The sequence below is a fragment of the Hemitrygon akajei genome, chromosome 11 (assembly GCF_048418815.1).
Source record: "Hemitrygon akajei chromosome 11, sHemAka1.3, whole genome shotgun sequence".
NCBI classification, from domain to species: Eukaryota; Metazoa; Chordata; class Chondrichthyes; order Myliobatiformes; family Dasyatidae; genus Hemitrygon; species Hemitrygon akajei.
In genome coordinates this window covers 74,581,738-74,602,749 of record NC_133134.1, presented here as the reverse complement: position 1 = coordinate 74,602,749, position 21,012 = coordinate 74,581,738, and the positions used below count along the sequence as shown (strand labels likewise).

At 50.7% G+C, this 21,012-nt stretch overlaps 2 protein-coding genes across 2 annotated transcripts in view; one reads left to right on the top strand and one right to left on the bottom strand.

The window, feature by feature from the left end:
- The first annotated feature begins 4 nt into the window (after positions 1-4).
- Positions 5-18,740, top strand: polr3c (polymerase (RNA) III (DNA directed) polypeptide C). Its single transcript, XM_073061147.1, is given in 16 exon segments — positions 5-142; positions 646-865; positions 1,440-1,556; positions 1,558-1,696; positions 2,111-2,296; positions 4,364-4,449; positions 4,695-4,799; positions 6,162-6,254; positions 8,199-8,279; positions 9,606-9,657; positions 10,370-10,430; positions 11,442-11,592; positions 12,062-12,163; positions 13,305-13,354; positions 17,342-17,491; positions 18,498-18,740. Coding segments are annotated over 15 exon segments (1,620 nt in total). The 5' UTR covers positions 5-142; positions 646-718; the 3' UTR covers positions 18,598-18,740.
- Positions 18,741-19,284: 544 nt separating this feature from the next.
- The window catches only part of LOC140735725 (E3 SUMO-protein ligase PIAS3-like), a 45,309-nt gene continuing 43,581 nt past the window's right edge, over positions 19,285-21,012 (bottom strand). Inside the window, exon 14 of the mRNA XM_073061146.1 lies at positions 19,285-20,550. Within this exon, the coding sequence (XP_072917247.1) occupies positions 20,293-20,550 (258 nt within the window). The 3' untranslated portion in view covers positions 19,285-20,292. The remainder of the gene's footprint in view (positions 20,551-21,012) is intronic.

Here is a 21,012-nt window from a genome sequence, read left to right as displayed (position 1 = left end):
TGTGCGGGGCAAACGGAGGGAAGAAAGAGAAAGACAGGAAGTGCCCGGGCGGAAGTGGGGACCCCGGAGGGGGAAGATTGTTACACCAACTCAAAGACGGCAGAGTGGTTCATGTCGGAGGGAGAGTGTGAGGTAGTGAATGGTGAGGGATGAGGATGGGGGATTATGGGGGTGGGAGGGAGAGGTGAGTGAGGGTGATAGAGAAGGGGGTGAAGGTGATGAGGGGGTGGAGGAGGGAGGAATGAGAGTGGGGGATTATGAGGCGGGAGGGATAGAGGGGGAGTGAGGGTGATAGAGGTGGTGGTGAGGGGGGAAAGAGGGTGATAGAGGTGGTGGTGAGGGGGAAAGAGGGTGATAGAGGTGGTGGTGAGGGGGGAGTGAGGGTGTTAGATGAGGGGTGAATTAATTGATGGGGAGGGGGGCTTATGAGAAGGGAGGAGATAATGGAGTGAGGGTGTTGGAGGGGGTGAGGGAGGAGGGAAGGGGTGAGGGGAAGGGAAAGATGATGGGCGGTAGGGGAGGGGTGAGTTAATGATGGAGAGGTGAGAGGGGAAGGTGATGGGGTAGTGGAGGAGTGAGGGGGTGATAGGGGTAAGGGAGGGGTGAGGAGGGAGTGTTTGAGTGATCAAGGTAATCCATCCACAGCAGTCGGGCCGAGCTGGAAGTGCTCTGATTGAATATGTGGAACTGAGGTGGGACTCCGGAGCTGTGGACAGAAATGACTCACCTGGAATCGCAGATATGCTCCCACCTTCTCCAGGCACACTACGGTCAGATCGTGGCCAATGTCGGCACACACCTCGTCCGCACCGGCTGCCAACCACTGCGACTCATCGCCACTGACACCAACACTCCTGTCGACCAGGTGCTGGAACAGTGGAGGTGGGGGGGGTGGGTCTGCCACTTCACTCCACCTCCCTCCCTAAACTGTTGGGGGGGGGCTGTCAGTGTCGGCATTGTCGGGAGGGATAGGTGAGGGGTGAATGTCGGCATTTGGGAGGGATAGGTGAGGGGTGAGTGTCGGTTTTCGGGAGGGATGGGTGAGGGGTGAGTCGGTTTTCGGGAGGGATAGGTGATGGGTGAGTGTCGGTTTTCGGGAGGGATAGGTGATGGGTGAGTGTCGGTTTTCGGGAGGGATAGGTGATGGGTGAGTGTCGGTTTTCGGGAGGGATAGGTGATGGGTGAGTGTCGGCTTTCGGGAGGGATGGGTGAGGGGTGAGTGTCGGTTTTCGGGAGGGATGGGTGATGGGTGAGTGTCGGTTTTTGGGAGGGATAGGTGATGGGTGAGTGTCGGTTTTCGGGAGGGATAGATGAGGGGTGAGTGTCGGTAATCAGGAGGGATGGGGGAGTGTCGGTGTCGGTGACTGCGGGCATCCTGGGAGGGGTGGGGGAGGTGAGTGTGCAGGCTGTGAATTGTGCGTCACCTCCCCGGGCTCCAGGTTAAGAAAGCCCTCTGCGTCCTCATCCACCACAACTTCGCCACCTACCGCCTGCACAAGCGAGGATACGTGGAGTACGAGCTGTTCGGCGCCAACGTGCAGCGCATCCTGCGTTACCCCCCGCTACATCTACTCAGCCAAGACGCTGTACGGGGACACGGGCGAGCTGATCGTCGAGGAGCTGCTCCAGAATGGCAAGATGACGATGAGCGCTGTGGTGAAGAAGGTGGCTGACCGGCTGTCCGAGACGATGGAGGGTGAGGCGGCAGAGGGAGGAGACAAGGGGCACATGGAGGGGGCGGGGGGGAGGCAAAGAGGCACATGGAGGGGGCAGAGGGTGACGGGACTAAGCGAGGGAAAGGGGGCCAAGGGAGGGAAATGACAGGAGTTGGGGAGGGTGGGATCACTCACCACTTCTGCAGAGGGAGGGACTGTGAGGAGGAGGTTTAATGAAGAATGACTTGGGGTCTTGGATGGTCGCAGCAGGAGCTGACAATTGGGGTCAGGGTGGTGGAGAGCAGGGTCAGAGTCGGGAAGGAGGGAGGGTGATGTGGGTCTGTCCCTGGCTTTTAGACATCACAGCTCTCTCTCTCACTTAATCAACCTGTCTTTGTCCCCCCCAACTCCCCCCCCCCCCCCCCCCCAATCTCCCTCCCTCTCTCTCGGCACAGACAATCAGAGTGTGGAGTACAGTGAAGCCTCCAACACCTTTGTCCGCCTGGTGGAGACGCACTTCCTCCAGAAGTGCGAGACGGTTCCCGAGCTGCCTCAGGGTGATGGGTCCCGCCCCCCTCCCGTTCCCACGCTGGTCTCGGACGAGAAGGAGATGTACACCGTACCCAACCTTGGCCTGATTGGTGAGATCCTCTCTGGCGACCATTTCCCCTTGATTCCACTCTTCCCAGCTTGGAACAAGCGTAATCTCTGAACACCCACAGCTTGCTGACTGATAGTTCCCTTAACAAAAGAATCAGGTCTGTTATCACTGACACGTGTCAAGAAATTTGCGGCAGCAGTACGGTGCAAGACAAAAATTTACTAAAGGTACAAAAATAAATGGTTCAAAGAGTAACAAGTGAGGTAGTGATCACGGATTCATGGACTGTCCCGATGGCGGAAGGGAAGAAGCAGTTCCTGAAACATTGAGTGTGTGTCTTCATTTCAAAGTGAATTTATTATCAGACTATATCTCAGCACCTACGGCCCTGAGATTCAGCTTCATGTAGGCATGGTCAATAAATCTGTAGAAAATAATCATAACACAATCAATGAAGGGCCGCCCAGAAGACAGGGAGGCTCCTGACTGACGGTAGTGTTGAGAGGAGGGTGTGTCCTGGACGGTGAGCACTTCATGAGGGATGCAGCCTTCCTGAAGCTTTGCCTCTTGAGGATGCCCTCGATGGTCAGGGTTGTGCTGGCTGAGTGTCGGAGCCTGCATATTAGATGGTGACGCAGTCAGTGAATGTTCTCCGTTTGTAGAAACGTGTTAACCCATGGAGACGTACCAAATTCCTAAGGAAATATAGCTGCTGTGGTGTGTTTGTGATTGCCCAGGATACTGATGGTGTGTGTGTTCCCTCGACTTCCCCTTCCTGAAGTCCACAATCAATTCCATGGTCTTAACTAACGTTGAGTGCAAGGTGGTGGTCACCCAACCAGCAGACCTGTGTCACTCAACGGCCACCACAGTAGCATAGTGCTTCACGCGATGCTGTTACAGCTCGGGGAGTTCAGAGTTGAATTCTGTCTGTACATTCTCCCTGTGGCCGTGTGGGTTTCCTCCCATAGTCCGAAGATGCCCCGCTTGGTCGTTGTGAGTTGCCCTGTGATTGGGGTAGGGTTACCGGGTGGTGCGATTCTTTGGGCCAGATGGGCCTGTTCTCTAAATAAATCGCCTCGTCACCAAACAACAGTGCTGCTACCTTCCTAGCCGCACATTCATGAGTGTAGAGAGAGTAGAGCAGTGGGCTGAGTGTGCATCGTTGATTGTGAGCAGAAGGTGTTAGTTCCGATCTGCACTGACTGAGGTCAAAGATCCAATTGCGGAGGAAAGTACAGACACAGGTTCTGAGGCTTATTGGTTAGTACTGAGGGGGTGATTATTGGTCAGTACCGAGGGGGTGATTATTGATTAGTACTGATGGGATGATGGTGTTGAACGCAGAGCTGTGTTCGATAAACAGCAGCCTGACTTTAGTTGTTGTCTAGCTGGTCCAAGGCTGAGCGTTGTGTGTGTTTTAGATATTAGATAGATACTTTATTCATCCCCATGGGGAAATTCAACTTTTTCCAATGTCCCATACACTTGTTGTAGCAAAACTAATTACATACAATACTTAACTCAGTAAAAAATATGATATGCATCTAAATCACTATCTCAAAAAGCATTAATAATAGCTTTTAAAAAGTTCTTAAGTCCTGGCGGTTGAATTGTAAAGCCTAATGACATTGGGGAGTATTGACCTCTTCATACTTCATAAGCTGCAAATTGTGCACAAAATTCAGATGTAAAGTTAAAAACATGCCATTCAGCCCACTTGAGTCTGTACTGACCACTTACAGCCATCCCATTTCATTCTCCGCACATTCTTGTTGAGTGCCCTCGCATTCTACCCCTCACCCGCACACTAATTATCCACCAACCCCATACTTTGTTGGGGTGTGGGAGTAACAGAATGGACAAACTCCTGACAGACAGACACAGAAATGCACAGACACACGCTCGCACAGAAAGACCCGTGCTCGGAGATATACATGCACACGCACACACAGGTACTCAGACGTATGCGCACACAGTCGGGGGTGGTGATTGAACCCATCTCCGGCGTGGCAGGGTCCGTGTCTCTCTCCCCCCCCCACCCAGAGACTGTGACCTCTGGCACAAGTCCACCTAACATCGCCTGTGTTTGTTGGGGTGTCCGCAGGTCAAGGTAAACGCCGGAGGCAGCCGTCGGGCGATGGCGGAGAGCCTAGGTCGAAGCGCTCAAAACACGACCGGTGGGACCAGGAGGTGAGGGCTGCACAAATGGTTGGTGGGGGGCAATATCCTTCCCCCTTACCCTACCCCCTTGTAGTGTAGTATTCTGTGAGGGTGGCTGGCGAGGGGGGGAGGATGGTGATGTGGAAGCAGTCTGGTGAGGGGAGGGAGATGTCGATATTGTACCAGTCCCATGGGGGGAGGGCACGGGACAGGCTGGAAGGTGGCATGTGTAACTGCGTCCCCCACATCTGACGCCCTGCGATTCCCTTCCTCAGTGTCCCCCCGACGACGGCATTTACTGGCAGGTGAACTTCGACCGCTTTCACCAGTACTTCCGTGACCAGGCCATCATCGCAGCCGTCAGCAGCAAGCTCGACCAGGTACGCTGCACCGCTCCCGTCCTGGGACACCCCTTCCCACGTCGCTGTCACCGCCGGGCTCTATCTCACGGGAAGCTCCTCGGCAATCTCTCCCACCAATAGATTAGTTCTATTTGTCACATGTACGCCGATCATCGAGGCACTTCACTGTGCAGCAGTTGGCTTGACGCTCCAGTGATCAGTGTGCGATTCCCGCGGCCGCGTTGATTTCCTCCGGGTGCTCCGGTTTCCTCTCCCTTCCAAAGCCATACAGGTTAGGGGTAGTGAGTTCAGGGCGTGTTAAGTTGTCAGCAAGCGTTACGACCCTTACAGGCTGTCCCCCAGCACATCCTCGGTGTTGGTTGCTGACGCAAACGATGCATTTCACCGAGTTGATGTGCGGGCGACAAATAAAACTCATCTTTAATCTTTAAATCACTGGTTATGTCGCATCTGGAGTAGTGCATGCTGTTCTAGTGGCTAGGCTAAAGGAAGTTTGGGATTAAACTAGAGAGGGTGCAGAAAGATTCACAAGGATGTTACTAGGACCAGTGGGACTGAGGTATAAGGAGAGATTGGACAGGCTGGGACTATTTCCCTGGAGTGAAGTAGGCTGTTTGTTTCAATGTACAGTACTGTGCAAAAGTCTTAGGGAGACGTATAAATATCTAGGATGCCTAAGACTTTTGCACAGTACTGTAGTAATTCCACGTATTGCCTGTACTGCTGCCGCAAAGTAAAATCACAACATATGTGAGTGATGAACTGATTCTGATATGCACAATCCTGTACGTGACAAATAAAGCTCATCTTCAATCTCTCTACCTTTACCGAGGTGACCAGGACAGAACACAACTCCTACACTCATCGATTAACCCTGCTCCCTTACCCTAACGTACATCGCTTTCTTTTCAGTGGTTCATTAACCAGGCACGTGCTCCTCAGCCACACCGTACTGGCTTGTGCACAAGGAGAACAACATGGCCCCTGTTGCTAAACTGTTCGAAAGTTTGAACAAGTAAATGATATTTTAATATAGAACACAGTGCAGGCCCTTCAGCCCACAATGTTGTGCTGGCCTTTTAACCTACTCTGAGATTAATCTACCCCTTCCCACCCACATGGCCTTCAATATTTCTATCATCGACATACCCTTTTAAGATTTCCTAATCACCCCTGACAGCGTGTTCCACCTTCTGTGTTTAAAAAAGAACTTGCCTGTGATGTTCCCCCTATACTTCTCTCCAATCACCTTAAAGTTATGCCCCTGTAATTACCCATTTCTACCCTGGGAAAACGTCTCTGTAGATGTACAGCTTATCTCGTTGGAGAGGAAATGCCACAGAGAGAGTGAAGTGACTTGCGGTGTTTCTGTTCTCGCAGACGAGCAGTGAAATAGTCAGGACCATGCTGAGGCTCAGTGAAGTCACCACGTCGTCCAACTCCTCACACACACAACCCCTCTCGTCCAACGAGGTGAGTTTACGGATGAGGCGCTGCTGTATCTGTGGGGGGTCAGTGAATACTTAGCAACTCGTGAAAGTGGGCTTATGGAGTGAAGCTCCCTCTACACTGCCCCATCGCACACTCCCCGGGTCAGACACAGAGTGAAGCTCCCTCCACACCGTCCCATCGCACACTCCCAGGGTCAGACACAGAGTGAAGCTCCCTCTACACCGTCCCATCACACACTCCCAGGGTCAGACACAGAGTGAAGCTCCCTCCACACCGTCCCATCGCACACTCCCAGGGTCAGACACAGAGTGAAGCTCCCTCTACACCGTCCCATCGCACACTCCCAGGGTCAGACACAGAGTGAAGCTCCCTCCACACCGTCCCATCACACACTCCCCGGGTCAGACACAGAGTGAAGCTCCCTCTACACCGTCCCATCACACACTCCCAATGTCAGACACAGAGTGAAGCTCCCTCTACACCGTCCCATCACACACTCCCGGTGTCAGACACAGAGTGAAGCTCCCTCCACACCGTCCCATCACACACTCCCGGTGTCAGACACAGAGTGAAGCTCCCTCCACACCGTCCCATCACACACTCCCAATGTCAGACACAGAGTGAAGCTCCCTCCACACCGTCCCATCACACACTCCCGGGGTCAGACACAGAGTGAAGCTCCCTCCACACCGTCCCATCACACACTCCCTCCACACCGTCCCATCACACACTCCCTCTACACCGTCCCATCACACACTCCTGGGGTCAGACACACAGTGAAGCTCCCTCCACACCGTCCCATCACACACTCCCAGGGTCAGACACAGAGTGAAACTCCCTCCACACCGTCCCATCACACACTCCCGGGGTCAGACACAGAGTGAAACTCCCTCCACACTGTCCCATCACACACTCCCTCTACACCGTCCCATCACACACTCCCAGGGTCAGATACAGAGTGAAACTCCCTCTACACTGTCCCATCACACACTCCCGGGGTCAGACACGGAGTGAAGCTCCCTCCACACCGTCCCATCACACACTCCCGGGGTCAGACACAGAGTGAAGCTCCCTCCACACAGTCCCATCTCACACTCCCGGTGTCAGACACAGAGTGAAGCTCCCTCCACACCGTCCCATCACACACTCCCGGGGTCAGACACAGAGTGAAGCTCCCTCTACACCGTCCCATCACACACTCCCAGGGTCAGATACAGAGTGAAACTCCCTCTACACTGTCCCATCACACACTCCCGGGGTCAGACACAGAGTGAAACTCCCTCCACACCGTCCCATCACACACTCCCGGGGTCAGACACGGAGTGAAACTCCCTCCACACCGTCCCATCACACACTCCCGGGGTCAGACACGGAGTGAAGCTCCCTCCACACCGTCCCATCACACACTCCCGGGGTCAGACACGGAGTGAAGCTCTCTCCACACCGTCCCATCACACACTCCCGGGGTCAGACACGGAGTGAAGCTCCCTCCACACCGTCCCATCACACACTCCCGGGGTCAGACACAGAGTGAAACTCCCTCCACACCATCCCATCACACTCTCCCGGGGTCAGACACGGAGTGAAGCTCCCTCCACACCGTCCCATCACACACTCCCGGGGTCAGACACAGAGTGAAGCTCCCTCTACACCGTCCCATCACACACTCCCGGGGTCAGACACAGAGTGAAGCTCCCTCTACACCGTCCCATCACACACTCCCGGGGTCAGACACAGAGTGAAACTCCCTCCACACCGTCCCATCACACACTCCCGGGGTCAGACACAGAGTGAAGCTCCCTCCACACCGTCCCATCACACACTCCCGGGGTCAGACACGGAGTGAAACTCCCTCCGCACTGTCCCATCACACAGTCTCAGAGCTGGGATAGCATGCTTTGGATAGAGTGAAACTGCTCGCCTTTCTCCTTGCATTGACTACTCGAAATTCTGGTTTTATTTTAGATATTCCGAGCTTTCCCTTCCGGATACAACATCTCCAAACAGGTCCTGGACCAGTACCTCGCGCTGCTGAGCGACGACCCGGTGTGTATTTAATGTCTCTCCCTGTGTTGGAGAGTGTGAGCCCTGCTTTGTTTTCCTGCATCTCCTGCAGATTATGTCCCCTCACTTCTGCTGCTGTCTGTCCTCTCTGCGTGCCGCTTATCATTCCATGCATTTCTCTATTAAATCACTCTCATCCCTCCTCGCTGCAAACAGAAGATCCAGCTCGCTGAACCGAATCGTGCTGTCTAACGCAGGCAGCGTCCCGTTAAGTCCGCACCCTCTCTGAGGCTTCCTCATGCTTCCTATGAGGCAGCCAATAACAAGCACAGATTTGAGGTGAGAGGGTTGTGAAGTTTAGAGGGGATTTGAAGAAGAATCTTATTCCTGGTCGGTGGGGGGTGGGGAAGGAAGTGGGGGTCAGGTTGAAACCCGGAATGCAGTTGGTGGGGGGGTGGAGGCAGAGACCCTCATATCCGAGGAGTATCTAGACAAGCACTTGCGTCCCCTAGGCAAGGGTCGAGTGCTGATGAATACAGGGGGTTTGCTGGTGTTCAGCACGGACGTGGCGCGTCAGAGGCCTGTTCCTGTGCTGTACAACTCACTGGTTAATCTGCAGAGTCTCTGCCTCAGACAGTCACCGTCCATTCACCGGAGAGGAGGAAGCAGTCAACGTTTCAGGGTGCGACCCTTCATCAGGAGGCAGGACCCCCTTCCTTTCCTGATAAAGGGTCTCGGCCTGAAACACTGTTTATTCCTCCATATTGATGCTGCCTGACTTGCTGAGTTCCTCCTGCGTCTGCAGAATCTCTTCTGTTTGTGATTTACCGTCTCTTCGAGGTTGGTGTAGGAAGTTGAGGTACAGAAGCCAGCCTGGGTAACAGCTTCTCCCCTCAGGCTGTGAGACTAATGAATTCCTGCCACCACTGAGGTCTCACCACTGGGACAGTGAGCTGTGTACCTGTGCTGCACATTTCACATTCGTTTTGAATTATATTTTATTAACTTATTTATGGTAATATTTTGGTTTGTGCTGTGTGTGATATATGTTTGGTGGGTGGGTCTAGAGGAACGTTTCATTTGCTTGTGTATATGTATAGTCAAACTTGAACATGAGGTAATTGATGCAGCAGTGACTTTATCAGTGTGTACAGCAGGCTTGAGGGGCCGAATGGCCCCACTTCCCTTACACACCCATATCTGGCAAGGACCACTGTCCCGCAAAGGCAGATGCGGACCTGTGACTGACTGGGGACTAAGGACTGGGTTGAGTGTGTCTGCACCTGGAGTTGTCCCATTCCCACTTCCGTAATCCCACATTTTTCCATTCTCCGCGGATCCATTATGAGCTCTCTGTCTCTTTTGTAGATGGAGTTTGTCGGGAAGACCGGGGAGAGCGGTGGTGGAATGTTTGTAATCAGTATCCTTTCTGAGAACGTCGCAGATTCTGGCGGGGGAAGCCTGCCCCCTCCACACCATCAGGAAGACCTTTCCTCAGAGAAGCCGTTGCAAACTTGTTAAACCCACAAACACTTGGAAACGTTTCTGAACAGTTCAGATGACTGAGGGAGGTAGAGCAGTCCTGAGAGAACTACTGTGGGACGCTGATTAGTGAGAGAGTGCAGTCAGTATACAGGTACTGAGAGAGAGGGGTAAGGGAGGGAGATGGGGGGAGAGAAAGAGAGAGGGGAAGAGGGAGAAGGAGAGAGGTATTTCTGTGAGAGTGAGACCAGTGAGTATACAGATATTCCAGAGAGAGAGAGGGAGGGAGCGAGAGAGAGACACACACACACAGACCAGTGAGTATACAGATATTCCCTTGAGAGAGAGAGAGAGAGAGAGAATGAGTAGCCAGTATGCTGGGGTGTGTGTGTGTGTGTGTGACAGAGAGAGTTTCTCACACTCTCACACACCAGTCAGTATACAGATAGACTCCTCAGAGAGACTGGTCACTGCATAGGTAGGCCTCTAAGAGGGAGGACACCACGGTACAGTGAGTTAGGGTGAGTTGTGTAGGAATCTCTCTGAGGGAGGGGCCCGGGAGATGAGGGTCGGTATCCTAAGGGAGGCACTCAAGGGGGCGGTGCTGATACCCCTGTGTGTGAGGCCGGGCATTCCTTGACATCATTCCGACCTCCATCGGGCTCTCGCTTCTCTGGCCTGTGCAACAGTGGAGTCGGTCGTGCAGGAACGGTAAGCGATGCGTCACGGTGCTCACCTGGCCCGTTTGGCCTCTGCTATCCTGGCCACAGTGCCCTGCCTCTGATCATAGCCACAGCACGAGGTTACTTCACCAGTTACGTGTCTGCAACCTCAGAGTCCTGAGGCCAAAGTAGGAATGGAGAGGGTGTTTCAATGAGCCGATGTTTAGCCAGTTTAGTGCGGGTCCAAGCTGGAAAGCTGAGGATGTCGGGGGCCGGTGTTCAGCTCGCTGCTTGGTGAGGTTCCCTTGTCTCTGCACTGAACTGAGGCTGTGGCCTGCGACTAAGGGGCTCCTGGACCGGTTGCGGCGATGAACACCGCTTCGTGGCGGTGGACTCACTTTCATGAACTTCAGTTCTGAGTGTTATTTGTTTACTTTTAATTGTTTGGACCTGCACAGTTGGTGGTGGGCAGTTTTTTAAATGGGGTTTTTCGTTTTGTGTGACTGCCTGTAAGAAGGTGAATTTCTACGTTATATGTAGCTTATGTACTTTGAACTTTGAACCAGTGATCCAGTCTCCAGGGTACAGAATTACAGAGAGCCACCACCCTCTGCGGTGAGTTCAAAGATAAAGATTAGCTTTGTTTCTTACATGACATCAAAACAACGAACGGTCCTTTGCCCCCCAACTCTCAAAGTTGCTGATGTCAGGCCAGTCTCTGGCTCAGACTCTCCCCGTACCTCAGAAGGATGTGATTAAGTTGGAGGAGGTGCAGAAAAGGTTGGATAGTTGAAACAGTTTTCCCACTAGAGTAGATGTTTATAAAATCGTGAGGGACATTGATAAAGTGGGTCAGTCTTTCCCCTCAGGCTATGGGAGTCCAGAACTCGAGAGACTAGTTCTGTGGTGACGGGGAAAGGATTATTGAGGTTTATAAAGACCCCGGGAGCCAGGCCGGCAGATTTGAATGGTTACAGGGAGGAGGGTGGGGCTGGGGGGGGGGGGGGGGGGTTTGGGTCGCCAGTTTTATGGACTAACGGGCACTATGTTCCCACCACAGGTTCGGCTCGCGGTCGGCCCGGATATTCCGGCTCCTGCTCCGGAAGCGGCATCTGGAGCAGAAGCAGGTGGAGGATTTTGCCATGATCCCGGCGAAGGAGGCGAAGGAGATGATGTACCGGATGTTATCTGAGAACTTCATTTCCTTGCAGGTAGGACTTAACGTCACATCCCCAACCCCTCCATCTCACTACCCCATCCCTCTGTCTCTCCCCCTTCATGTTTCACCCCTCCACCTCAGTCCCTCATCCCTCCTTGCCTCTCCCCTCACCATCCAAATTACTCGCCCCTCCACCTCCAACTCACTCACACCCTCGTCCCTCCAAATCACCCCTCAGTCTCTCAATCTTATTTGACACAATTTGTCTCTCTGCATCTCATTCCACACTCCTACCTCTGTCTCACCCCCCCCATCTCCTGCCTCTCCACCTCGCTCACCCCTGGGTATTTCTCCACTTCCTGCCCTTCCATCTCATTTGTCCCCCCACCGTTTCTTCCCCCTGCTTCCTGCACCTTCAGCTTGCACCCCTCCTGTCCGTTTCCTGGCCTTCTGTCTCCTGCCCCCAGACCCTTTCCCCACCGATTCTCCAGCCTTGATCTGCCGCGCTTTTCCTCTTGCAGGAAATCCCCAAGACACCGGATCACGCTCCTTCCAGAACCTTCTACCTGTACACCGTCAACTTCCAGGCGACGGTGCGCATGATACTGCAGCGCTGCTACAAGGTAACTCCGCGCACGGCCGCGTGAGGCAAGCCCGGCCTCTCTCTTCCTCCTTGGTATCTGCTGCCACCATGGGAGGAGACCATTCAGCCCGTCGTGCCTATGATAAGAAAGCACTTCCGCACTGATCCCACAGCTTCTCCCATGGTCCCCGTGGTTACAGCAGTTCCAGGCACTTTCCAAACGCAGGAAGGTTCAGTGAGCTCCTGACTGCGATGCCGCACTGGTAAAACCTTTCAGCTGTCTGCTGAGAGACCCAGATTCGATCCTAACCTCTGGCTCTGTGTGTCAGTCTGCCTGCCGTCTGAGTGTTGGATTAACTGGCCACTGTCACTGCATAGTGCCATAGACAATGCTAGCGATTGGGTTCAATTCCCATGACTGCGTGAGTTCCCTCCCACATTGCAAAGACGTACGGGTTTCGGTGAGTGAGTTGAGGGCATCCTATGTCGGCGCTGGAAGAGTGGCGACACTCGCGGGCTGCCCCCAGCACATCCTCAGACTGTACTGGCTGTTGACACAATGACACATTTCACTGTATTTTTCGATGTATGTAAGATAGATAAAGCTGATCCTTTTTAGTGTGTGTGTGTGGGGGGAGAGTTGTTCAAGTACTATCTGTGTAAAAACAAAGAGGGGGGTGATAATGGGTCGAATGGCCTAATTCTGCTCCTATGTCTAAAGGCCTATCTCCTGACTAGAAGGCCATTTAATCGATGGAGTTTAATCCCATTTCCCTCATGTTCCTGCCTTGGAGCCTTCCAACTTGCTACTCACAGAAAATACCCTACTCCCTTTTCGAAATCCCTTCACTATCTACCATTTACAGCAGCTAATTAACCCCCGAGTGGGGAGGAAGCGGGGTGGAAATTAGAGTTGAGAGCAGCCCCTAAAGTGTAATTCCATCGTGCCAGCACATTGGAAAGGATGTTAGATAAGGGGTGCAATGTCTTATCCTTGCTACCGCCTCAACTTGCAAGTTAACCTTCCGGGATCCCAGCATGAGGACTCGCAAGTCCCTTTGCAACTCCGAATTCTCAGTCGACCTCCGCCCCACGCTGTCCTTTGGCAAAGGAGCAGGAGAAGGTGGTTCTCGTTTGTTTCTGTGCTTCCTGCTGGACTGATTGCAGACATTTCATTACAGACAGTGGTTAACTTGATCACTCGCCGGGAGCACGAGACTCGAGAGAATAGGTAAGTGTGAGAGAGACAGTGACCTGGATTAGGCCGGGAGGCGGGGTGAAATGTTAGGATTCCAGTCGCAGATAGAGGGCTGGAGGGGTCAAAATCAGAACCAGATTTTTGATGGGATAGTTTTTTTACGTAAAACATTACAGCATAGTACAGGCCTTTTGGCCCACAATGTTGTGTTGATCTTTTAACCTAAGATCAATCTAACCCTTCCCTTCCCCCATAACCCTCCAGTTTTCTATCACCCATGTGCCTATCTAAGGATCTCTTAAATGTCCATAATGTATCTGCCTCTACCACCCTCCCTGGCAGCACACACCCACCACTCTCTCTGACATTCCCCTATACTTTCCAACAAGAAATTATGCCCCCTTGTATTAGTCACTTCCACCCTGGGAAAAGTCTCTGGCTGTCCACTTGATCTATTGTCTCATAATCTTGTAAACCTCCTCAGCCCCTGACGCTCCAGAGAAAACAACCCAAGTTTATCCAGCCTCTCGTGATAGGACGTGCCCTCTAAACCAGACAGCATCCGGGTAAACCTCTTCTGCACCCTCTCCAAAGCCTCAACATCCTTACTATAATGGGGTGACCAGACTGCAGACGTGGCCTATACAGAGTTTTATAAAGGTGCAACATAACCTCCTGAATTTTGAATTCAGTACCCCGACTAATAAAAGCAAACATTCCATAAGCTTCTCAACCACCTTACCGACCTGTGTAGCCACTTTCAAGGAGCTATGAACTTGGATCCTACGGTCTCACTGCTCGGCAACACTGTTAAGGATCCTGCCCTTAATATTGTACTGTTTCCTTGCATTTACTGTACCGAGGTGCAACTCTATCTGCTATTTCTCAGCCCTTAACTGCAACTGATCTACAAATGCAATTACCTGGTTTTCTGCATTACTCACAATAGTAAACAAATACAATAACACACAAACATTGTACTTCCTCTTGTCAATACTGAGTACACCATCACAGTCTAGGTTCAAAAGGTGTGTGAACCTCTGGGGTAATGCCTTCTACAAAAGCTATTTGGGGTCAGGCGTTCGAATCGATGAGATTGGAGGCGTGGGTTGCGGAGGTGCCCTACCCTATATTTTAAAAAAAGACATACAAACTCGGGTTACTGACAGAGCCTGCTCTTAAGAAAGATCTGTTTGTGCACCATGTCTCGATCAAAACTACTTTCGGGGGACCTGAGAAGAAGAATTGTAGAGATGCACGAAGCTGGAAAAGGCTACAAAAGCATTTCTAAAGATCTGAGTGTTCATCAGTCCACAAATGGAGGAAACTCAGTACTGTTGCTACTCTCCCTGGAGTGGACATCCTGCAAAGATCACACCAAGAGCACAACGTGCGACGCTGAAGGAGGTGAAAAAGGACCCAAGGGTAACAGCAAAAGACCTGCAGAAATCTCGAGAACTTAAGGCTCTGTTCATATGTCCTCTATAAGGAAAATACTGAACAAGAATGGTGTTCATGGAAGGACACCACTGCACTCCAAAAAAGAAAACATTGCTACATGTCTCAAGTTTGCAGAAGACCGCCTGGATGTTGTACAACACTTCTGGAACAATATTCTGTGGACAGATGAGACAGTTGAACTTTCTGTCTGAAAAATGGATACCGTTGTGTTTGCGGAAAGGGCACTGTACAGCAACAGCAAAACCTCATCCCAACGGTGAAGCATGATGAAGGAGCATCATGGTTTGGGGCTGCTTTGCTGCCTCAGGGCCGAGGCAACTTGCAGTCGCTGAGGGAACAATGAATTCAAAATTGTATCAGGATGTAGAGAATGTTAGGGAAGCGGTCAGTCATCTGAAGCTTAATGGAAGTTGGAAGATGCAGCAAGATAACGACCCAAAGCACAAGAGTAAATCAACAGCAGCAGAATGTTTTCAAAAGAAGGAAGTTCATGTTTTGGAATGGCCAAGTCCGAGTCTAGACCTTCACCCAATTGAGATGCTGTGGCGTTACCTGAAGAGGGCTGTTCATGCAAAGTATCCCAGAAATATTGAAGAACTGAAACAGTTTTGTATGGGGGAATGGTTTAAAATTCCTTGCCCTTGTGTAAACATGAGCAGCAGTTACAGTTAATATTTGGTGGAGGTTATTGCTGCTAAAAGAGGTTCTACTAGTTATTAAATACAAGAGTTCACATACTTTTTTCAGCCTGGACTGAGAATGATTAAACAATGTTTAATCGATGTTTAACCAATTTTGGTATCATACTCAAACTTACTAACCTACCCATTTATGTTTTCAGCCAGGTCATGTATATCCATCTTAGACAGCAAAGTCCCAGCACAATTAGTGCAGAATCCCACTAGTTACAGACCTCCAACTCAAACAAGTCCCCTCGACCACTACCTTCTGTGCGCGAGCCAGTTGTGAATCGAAACAGCCAGTTCACCGTGGACCCCATGAATCTTAATCTTCTGGATTAGCCTCCCATGAGGGACTTTGTCAAATACCTTATGAAAATCCATCTGGACAATATCCACTGCCCTACCCTCATCAATCACTCTTGTCACCTTGTCAAGCAAATGTTTCACTCCCCCTTTACTGAGTGGTCCCACCCTCTCCTTGGTTATCCTCTTACTCTTGATGTATGTATAGTATGTCTTGGGATTCACCTTCATCCTACTTTCCAAGGACCTTTCATGGTCCCTCCTGGCTCTCCAAATTCCGTTCTTTAGTTCTTTTCTGGCTTCTTCATACTCATATGCTTTGTTTGATCCTAACTTCCAAAGCTTTCCTTTGTCCTCTTAACTAAATTCTCTGGATATCCAGGGTTCTCCCATCTTTCCATCCCCGTCCTTCCTTCTAACAGGAACCCACCCTTCCTGTACTCTATGCAATTGATCTTTAGATACCCTGCATGTCTGATGTGGACTTGCCAGAAAAAAGGTTCCCAATTAATGCTTCTTAGTTACTGCCTAATACCCTCATAATTAGCCCTACTCCAATTTAAAACTCTCCCACAAAAGCTCCAACATTACCTTGTGGATCTTGAACTCACTCCCCTGGCTAATGAAGGACATTACACCATTTGGCTTCTTAACAATCCCATGAACCTGTAGAGCAACTGACAGATGGATGGACATAGACTCCTCACCTTGCAAAGAATTCTGCCACTAACCCTACAATCTGTCTTCAAATTCGACCTTTCAAAGTGAATCACCTCACACTTTTCTGGGATCTTGTCCATTGTAACCTACTACCGAAGCCTTGAGGAACAAGTGGGACAGGAGAATCGGACAGATTTAGGGAGGGAATTGTAGAAGTTAGGTTGCAGGCAGTAAGCGTGGAGATCTGGGAAGGTGAAGAATTGGAGGAGCACAAAGATTAGGAGAGATTGGAAAACAAATGCAAGGAATTTAAATTTTAGATATTGTTCCACCGGGGAGAAACAGAGAAGGAATGAGGGTTGGGCTAAGGGGTAGCAGGGATTTGGAAGAATGAACACGGCTAGCTGGCTAGGAGAGAGTTGCAATAGTTATGAGATCCCTGGGTGGGTGGTATTGGGCAGTGTTGTACAGGTGAAAATGGATAGACTCAACAGTGGCATTCACTCACATACAAAGCTCACATTGACATTGAGCGCAGAGATTGTTCCAGACTAGAGCCTGGTTCAGGGTGGTGTGGAATGGCCTCTGTGATGTTACAGCACAATACAATATTGTGCTGACCTTTTAACCTACTCTAAAATCAATCTAACCCTTCCCTCCTACATAACCCTCCATTTTCCTGTCATCCAGGTGCCTCTCAGAGTATCTGCCTCCACCACCACCTCTGACAGGGTGTTCTGCAGACTCGCCATTCTGACATCCCCCCTCTACTTTCCTCCAGTCACCTTAAAGCTGTGCCCATTGTGTTAGACATTTCCACCCTGAAAAAACGTCTGCTTATCCACTTGATCTGTGCCCCTTATCATCTCAAACGTGTCTGCACCAGGTCAATGATTTTCATCTCCTCTTCCAGGCGGCTGCTGGAGAAATCCCAGCGAATCGAGGCCATCATGGCGTCGATGCAGGCGACGGGGGCGGAGGAGGTGCAGCTGCAGGAGATCGAAGAGATGATCACTGCACCCGAGCAACAGCAGCTGGAGACGCTCAAACACAACGTCAACACGTGAGCACCCAGCCAGGCAGCGGCGTGTGGAGGGTGTGACCGGGGAGATGTGTATACACCAGTGGTGATGGGAGGGAAGTCGTGGGAGAAGGCCGGTACTGGAGACTTCCTGTCCAATAGCACCATTCGTATCACGGTTGGGACCATAATTTAAAGTGATTGGAGGAAAGCAAAGGTGGGGGATGATGTTAGAGGTAGGATGTTTTTTATTTACACAGTGGCAGGTGTGTGGAACATGCTGACAGAGGTGGCAGTAAAGGCAGATGCAAATAAAGCTATAGAACAGTCAGGCTGGTCATCCCACAATGTTGGCCAACCTTTGAACCGACTCTAAAATGAATCAAATCCTCTTTATGTAATCCTCCATTTTTCTTCCATCCGTGTGCCTGAGCATCTTAAATGTCCTCAGTATATCTGCCTCTGCCACCATCCCTGCACCCACCACTCGGTGTTAAAAAATACCCACGCAAACACTTCAAAATTTTGCCCTCTTGTATTAGTTATTTCTGCCCTGGGGAAAAGTCTCTGGTGCTACACCCTCTCCTTGCCTCTATCCATCATCTTGTACACCTCTATCATGTCTCCTCTCATCCTCCTTGGTTCCAAAGAGAAAAGTGCTAGTTTGCTCAGCCCCTCACAAGACACGCTCTCTAATCCAGTCAACACCCTGGTAAATCTCCTCTGCACTCCGTCCGAGCTTCCACATCCTTCCTATAATGGGACGACCAGAACGGAATAAAATACTCCCAAGTATGGTCTGAGCAGGGTTTTATAGAGATGCAGCTGTACCTCGTGGCTTTTGAACTCCATCCCGACTACTGTAGGCCAACACGCTATACGCCTTCTTAACAACCCCAACAACTTGGTCGGCCGTTCTTGCCCCAGAACTTTCACTCACTGTATTCCTCGTCTGATCTGGGCACTGGGTCAGTTTCTGAACCCTGGCGTTTGCAGGAATTCACTGTCAAAGGGATGGATACCGACTCTCTCGGTCTTTATCCCACAGGTTGGATTCGAGTGAGAATCAGGTGGATGAGACAATATTTATTTTGGAATCTTACATCGCCACGACCCGGATCGAAAAGGAGGCTCCACCAAAACGGTGAGCTAGAGTGGACAAGAATCACCACATCAGACACCGCTTCAACTTCCCTAGCTTCAGTCTGTGCTGGGGCAGAAGGCAGCCCAGTGGCTGGGACATCTAGCCGAATCTACCAGCTTAATAAAAGGACATTTCTTTTGGTGCGTTGACCAGCCTTTCAGTAATGTGTGGACAGTAATTTGTGCCAATAAACAATTTTGAGCACAAGGAGAGGGAAGTCTTTGAAGAGAGGCGCTGCCTTGGAATTCTGGGCTCATGGCAACAGACACTTGTGCAATGCAGCTGGTCAGAATATCCTTGGAGGGAAATGGACTCTAATGTGTCCTTTCCTGCCATCTCACAACAACCTTTGATGCCTTTATAATGAAGAACCTATCAACCGCTGCTTTAAATATACCCAATGATTTGGTCTCTACAGCCGTCTGTGTCAATGAGCAATGAATTCCACAGATTCACTGCCCTCTGCCTAAAATTGACATCCTTGTATTCTCCCACTTTCCCTTTCTGGCTTCTGCCCCTTTTTCTCAGCCCAAAAATATCAACTGTTGCCAGACTTGCTGAGTTCCTCCAGCATTTTGTGTGTTGTAGGGATCCATACCTTGAAAATGGTTCATTACAGTCTGTTCAATATAGAGCTGTCAGCAGTGCAGGACAACATTCACATCAAATCTTGAAATAAGTAACAGCAACATTTTTTTAGTGTTCTTGTCCTTTAATTACAATAACTGGGTTGATACATTGAGATCTAATGAACAGTTCTAAAATTAACAGCTCCTGCCCCATCTACACCAGCTGTCTCATGGACGGTTGTCCTTAAACACCTTGGGGCTTCACCCCACAGCTTTCACCCACGGGGCCTTTGCCCTGTGGCATCTGGTGTCCCTCTGCTTTGGAAATATTCACTGAAAGCTACGCGGTTAAATGTACAAGCAGAGATACAGTACCTGCATGTGATAGGCACAATCAAGCTTTCAGCCTCACCTAGCTTAAAAGTGTGTCTTTGGAAATGTTGTCTTAAAATACTTTTTAATATTTACAAAATGTCTTGGCCTGAAAATAGATAATTTGCTTTCTCTGTACAGAAAGTTTTATAAAAAGGGGGAAAAGATTAACAGTGAAAATATATTCAAGTTGCTTTTAAAAACATGACAGCGCCTCCTTTTTTGGGTGGGGGGGGGGAAGAGTTGGGAATCTCTCCCTAAATTCCAGGGATTCTTCCTGATGTTATAAGGGGTCATTAATCAGGGTTAGGCCTTCCCTCCCCATGGATTGGTATTTTCTGTTTCTGTGGGGGCTTGCAGCGTCAGTCCCTTCTGGTGTGAGTGAGCTGGATCGTGGCGAGCTTCCAGCTCTGTTCCCCTCTCTGCGCTGACTTGCACTGATTCTAGACACAGATAATGTCTTCAGTTCAGTCACACTCCCCTGTGTTACCATCCAGAGCAGGCAGGGTCTGTTTTGGGTGGCTCTGCCTATCCCCCTCTCACTGTATAGGTACTGAGATCATGGGAAAAAGCATGGGTCCAGATCAATGGGATTTTTTAAAAACCTGGCAATGGGCCGATGCCCGGAATTTACTGATCTGGCGACAGAGTGAAACTCTCCCCCGGTATATTGCTGCCTGGATCTGCGGACTCTGAACAAATCCGAGCACATTCTTGCTCCCGTTTGGGTGTGCTTGCTCATCATTAGGCTTGCCATCTCAGTCCAAGGAGATGATGTCCAGTACGTTGCTGGGGACTGCACCAGCAGCAGCTGTGTGACAAGGTGGGCGACTCTCCCTGGGAAGGCTGCTGGAGGTGATGCTACCGGTCCGGCTGGTAGTCCCGTGCACGCTCCGGGTGGGGCCGATGACACTCTCCACGAACTGGGGTGAGGAGGTGAACGGGAAGAAGTGGCTGAATGAGGAACGCACGGGATCCAGGTTCTCAGAGGAGTTGCTGGTAACCGGCCGCTGGTTCTGTGAGCAGATGATTCAGATTTAGTTATTCATTGCACTTACAGTGAACTGCGTCGTTTGTGTCAACAACCAGGTGATGTGCTGGGGCAGCCCGCAAGTGAAGTAGCATAGTGGTTATCATAACGTACCAGTGACCTGCGTTCAATTCCACTGGAGCCTGTAACAAGTTTTACGTTCTCCCTGTGGGAGTCTTCTGGGTGCTCCAGATTCCTCCCACGTTGCAAAAACAAATGGGTTAGGTTTAGTAAGTTGTGGATACGCTGTGTTGGCACCAGAAGCATTGTGACACTTGCAGGCTGCCCAGCACAATCCTTACCAATGTGATTTGACGCAAATGACGCATTTCAATACGTTTCGATGTACATGTGAGAAAGTTAATCGTTATAAAACAAGACCCTTTCCCAGCCACTCACACACACAAACTGGTCTCTAACCCCTGAACAGGCTTCCTCTGCACTTCAC